Raw genomic sequence first — 4,465 nt, 5'->3', positions numbered from 1 at the left:
AGTCTAATTGAACTTCGATTAATTCAGTCAAGTCGGGTTGACTTACTAAGAGATAAAACTCTCCCATCGAAGATTTAATATCACTTTCGTTTTGATTCATCTTATAGTGAAAGAAAAACCGTCAAACAGAAACTAAATATTGCTCTACCGTGTTGTACTAACAAAGGCATGCGTATGTTTCAACCGAAAAAAAAAAAAAAAAAGGCATGCGGATGTTTACTTATAGAGTTCGAGCATGCAAACCGAGGATCGCAGCCATTTCACTCGGTCAATCGTTCGAGCTCTTTTTTTTTTTTTGAATCCTCATATTCGAAAGTTTAATTATGTCTTAATTAATTCAATCTAATCGAATTGGCTCACTAAAAGGTGAAACTCTCCAAGCGTAGATTTTATGCATTCATTAAAATTCAAACTCGAGATCTTACTTAAGTGAAATAAGTGTCGAGCCTCTCGAACTAACCCATTTTGGTCGTTCGAACTTTTTTAGATCCAGATGTTATCGACACCGAGATTCCCAGAATCGACAATAAAAAATACATTTGTTTTGACGAGGTACCAAATAAACAATCAATAAGTTATATATCTTTATGTGAGGAACTGATCCGAGTTAGTGCAATACCACAAGACGACAATACAAAATCAAGAGGTTCTGAATTCAATTTTTATTAGTGGGATTTACATATCTTATTATTTCTTTTTATTTTTTATTCTTATAGTAAGCCGTAAGCCTCCCTTAAGATCAAAAAAAATAGTACGTAAATTTATTTGTACTGCTATATAAAGAGAATATGGTGCATAGTTATTTTTGTTGTGATTTAACGAATTTACCCTCAATAACTCTCATTATAGTGAAAAATAATAATAATAACATATTGAATGAAAGGGCAGAATAATAAAACCCTTTATACTCATCACTCCTTACAAATGTTTTCCTTGGTTCCTCTTTTCTCGTCACGTATACATCCCACTTCCCCTTTCACCCTCCTCTCTCTGTTTCTACACGACTCACCCTCCATTTCCTTTGTTTTCCCTTTTCTTTTTCAGTTTCATTTTTAATGTATTTTCTTTTTTTTTTCTCGAAAGATTTTAATATATCTTTAATTAATTTCTATGCCACGCGTAGCAAGGACGGAAGCTCTACTCTAGATTATTCTATATGTGAAATGGAGGCTGTTTGTGTAATTTTCGTAATTCCAAAATTACCCATTAAAAATTAAAAAAAAATAGCAAATTTGTGAACCATTCGATTAAAAGATACTTGAGCATAAAAAGTTAAACTAACATAATTTCTATCTACCTTCTCTCGGGTGAATTTGAATAAAATAAATCTAAGAGAGTGTAGCAGTAGCACATTTCGTCGTCTCGTAACCGAGATATTTCAGGTTCGATGCTCGGTGGGACTACACGTGCCTTTTTATTAGTTATTAAGAATTCTATTTCATAATATTTGGTCCGTTGACTCCCTTATAATAAAAAAATTAATAAAATAATAATATTTTTTTATTTTTTTGGGTGAATATTTTCTTTAGTTTTTCCTCTCTAGTATTGCTGTTATTTAAAATTTAATTACTTTTAATTAAAAAAATTTCATCCTTGTAAAAAATAATTAATTTCATGTGTAAGACAGAGCAAGCTATGTCAATAATTTACAAATAAGATAAAATTACGTTTGACACCGTGCGTAACACAGGCTTTTCTCTAGTGTATATATAAAGGGAATGGGAAGTGTTCTCATGCAGCAGGACGAGAGAGGGGGGCGGAGAGAGCTCTGCCGGAAAGTGCTTTTCCAACGGCGGAGATCAAGGAAAAGTGGTATGGGAGCTTACTCTTAATTACTTTGGCATTTATTTATTTATTTTTCTTTTGGGATGCGATGAGGTCCTAAGCCTGGAATTACTTATGCGTGTGTTTTGATCATGTCATGTTCCTCTTCGTTTGTTTTTATAATTATCTCTAATTATTACATCATTAAGCCCATCTCAACTTCAAACAGGCAAAGTGGAAAGCACCTACTACTACACCCAAAACATGGGAGCTGATGGAACAATGTCTCCTGTCCTAACCAAAAGAAGGCCCGACCAAGAGATCAACAAACTCGACATAAAGCCTAACCATGAGGTCGACATTGCCCGAAGAGCCCCTCACTCGAAGCCGCCCTTCACCTTGAGCGACCTCCGGAGCGCAATCCCGCCGCACTGCTTCCACCGCTCGCTCCTCATGTCCTCATCGTACCTCATCCGCGACTTCGCCCTAGCCTTCCTCTTTTACCACTCTGCCGTCACTTACATCCCGCTCCTTCCGAAACCACTTGCCTGCATGGCTTGGCCGGTCTACTGGTTCTTGCAGGGATCGAACATGCTCGGCATCTGGGTCATTGCCCACGAGTGCGGCCACCAGGCTTTCAGCAATTACGGCTGGGTAAATGATGCAGTGGGCTTCTTCCTCCACACATCGCTCCTCGTCCCATACTTTCCATTTAAGTACAGCCACCGTCGCCACCACTCCAACACCAACTCCGTCGAGCATGACGAGGTATTTGTCCCGAGGCACAAGGATGGTGTCCAGTGGTATTACAGGTAAATTTGGCAACATTTTTACTTAGAATGATTATTCCAGCTGCCTATTTTAATTTATTCATTGTATTTTTGCTCGATATATCTAATAATAGTATTAATGATGATCGTCATGCTGTCAAGATCGCCTCTTTATCGATCTTAATATAGTTAAGTGAACCGGAAATGGTACTATCATCATATGTTAAATTTGTGAACCATTACATTTGCACAGGTTCTTCAACAACACCCCTGGCCGAGTTCTAACCCTAACGCTGACTCTACTGGTGGGCTGGCCATCATACCTGGCATTCAATGCGTCGGGTAGGCCCTATGATGGCTTCGCATCCCATTACAACCCCAATGCTCAGATATTCAACTTGAGAGAGCGGTTCTGGGTCCACGTCTCGAATATCGGGATTTTAGCCATCTACTACATCCTCTACCGGCTAGCCACCACGAAAGGCCTCCCATGGCTTCTCAGCATCTACGGAGTCCCAGTCCTCATATTAAATGCATTCGTGGTGTTAATAACCTTCCTTCAACACTCTCATCCTGCACTCCCCCACTACAACTCAGACGAATGGGACTGGCTGAGAGGGGCACTAGCCACAGTTGATCGAGATTACGGTTTTCTAAACGAGGTTTTCCACGACATAACAGACACTCACGTGATCCATCACCTCTTCCCAACAATGCCCCATTACAATGCCAAGGAGGCTACTGTGTCCATAAGGCCAATCTTGAAGGACTACTACAAGTTTGATAGGACGCCCATTTGGAGAGCATTGTGGAGGGAGGCCAAGGAGTGTTTGTACGTAGAAGCTGATGGCACTGGCAGCAAAGGGGTGCTATGGTTCAAGAGCAAGTTCTGAATGAGTGTTATTAGAATCGAACCTAATATCGAGCCAGTCGAGATATGAGTTCATAGGTTCAAGGGTCCAACTAAGGTTCAATGGATCAAACCGTATGTTTTTGTTAAAAATCAAATAAATAATTTATATTATTAAAAAATTATGAAAGATAATAGTAAGTAAACATATACAATAAATTCAAAAAATGGTATGATAATAATAAAATAAACTAGTGCACTTACCTGTGCATTGCGCGGGGCTTTTATATTTATAAATTTAAAGTAATTGTATAATATAAATTAGGGATATAATAAACTGATAGCTTTGTAGCAAGTTTGTTTCATTGTTCGATGAGATAGCTTTGTAACAAGTTTATTTCATCGTTCGATGAGGCTATTTGGATTTTCAAGAAATGAAAACCTGAGAAAATGTTAAATCATTTAATAAGCTCTAACTATCTATTAATAAGTGACATGAATTGGAGATTAATCACGAGCTAAGGGATTTTTTTTGGAAGCGCCTCATCGTTCAAATTGAAGGTTTTTGGAAACTCCTCATCGCTCGATCGAACAGGAAGCTCTGGTGAGAATATTTTAAATTATATATATAGATTATTTGCGCCCAACCCATCTGTCACGAAATTAACTATCTCGCTCTCCTCATCCATTTTATCAAAATATAAAGTGTGAACTTAATTCAACAAAGCAGCATTAATAGCCCAGTGGTCAATGTGTGTTCCTCGATATATGCATGTCTCCAGGTCCTGCGTTTGAGTCCTTATACTAACCTATTACTTTTGCTCATAAAAGGAAAAAAATAAATAATAAGTAATATACCCATTGAACCGGCCGATTTGTCCAGGTTCCATGCCAGTTCTCTTGGAAACCAGCCGATTTTATGGGTTGAGTGGCTAAATTATGCATATCGGGTCCTGAGACATAACGGAACCGATCATGGTGCCAATTCCTAATCAAGCCGATCAACCACTTGTTTCGGTTCTTAACAATGGTTTTAATGTACGCCATTAACCAATATTGTATCAATTGGAACGATTCCAAC

The 4,465-nt window shown here is 38.1% G+C and overlaps 1 protein-coding gene across 1 annotated transcript; it reads left to right on the top strand.

Annotated features, from left to right (window-relative positions):
- The first annotated feature begins 1,682 nt into the window (after nt 1-1,682).
- LOC116194326 (bifunctional fatty acid conjugase/Delta(12)-oleate desaturase) lies at nt 1,683-3,579 on the top strand. Its single transcript, XM_031523115.1, has 3 exons — nt 1,683-1,812; nt 1,994-2,576; nt 2,788-3,579. Exons 1-3 carry the CDS (start codon nt 1,719-1,721, stop codon nt 3,425-3,427), a joined length of 1,317 nt encoding a protein of 438 aa, XP_031378975.1. The 5' UTR covers nt 1,683-1,718; the 3' UTR covers nt 3,428-3,579.
- The last annotated feature ends 886 nt before the right edge of the window (nt 3,580-4,465 follow it).

The sequence above is a fragment of the Punica granatum genome, chromosome 2, assembly GCF_007655135.1.
Source record: "Punica granatum isolate Tunisia-2019 chromosome 2, ASM765513v2, whole genome shotgun sequence".
NCBI classification, from domain to species: domain Eukaryota; kingdom Viridiplantae; phylum Streptophyta; class Magnoliopsida; order Myrtales; family Lythraceae; genus Punica; species Punica granatum.
Note: the sequence above shows the minus strand (reverse complement) of the source record. Positions and strands in the feature narration are given on the sequence as shown.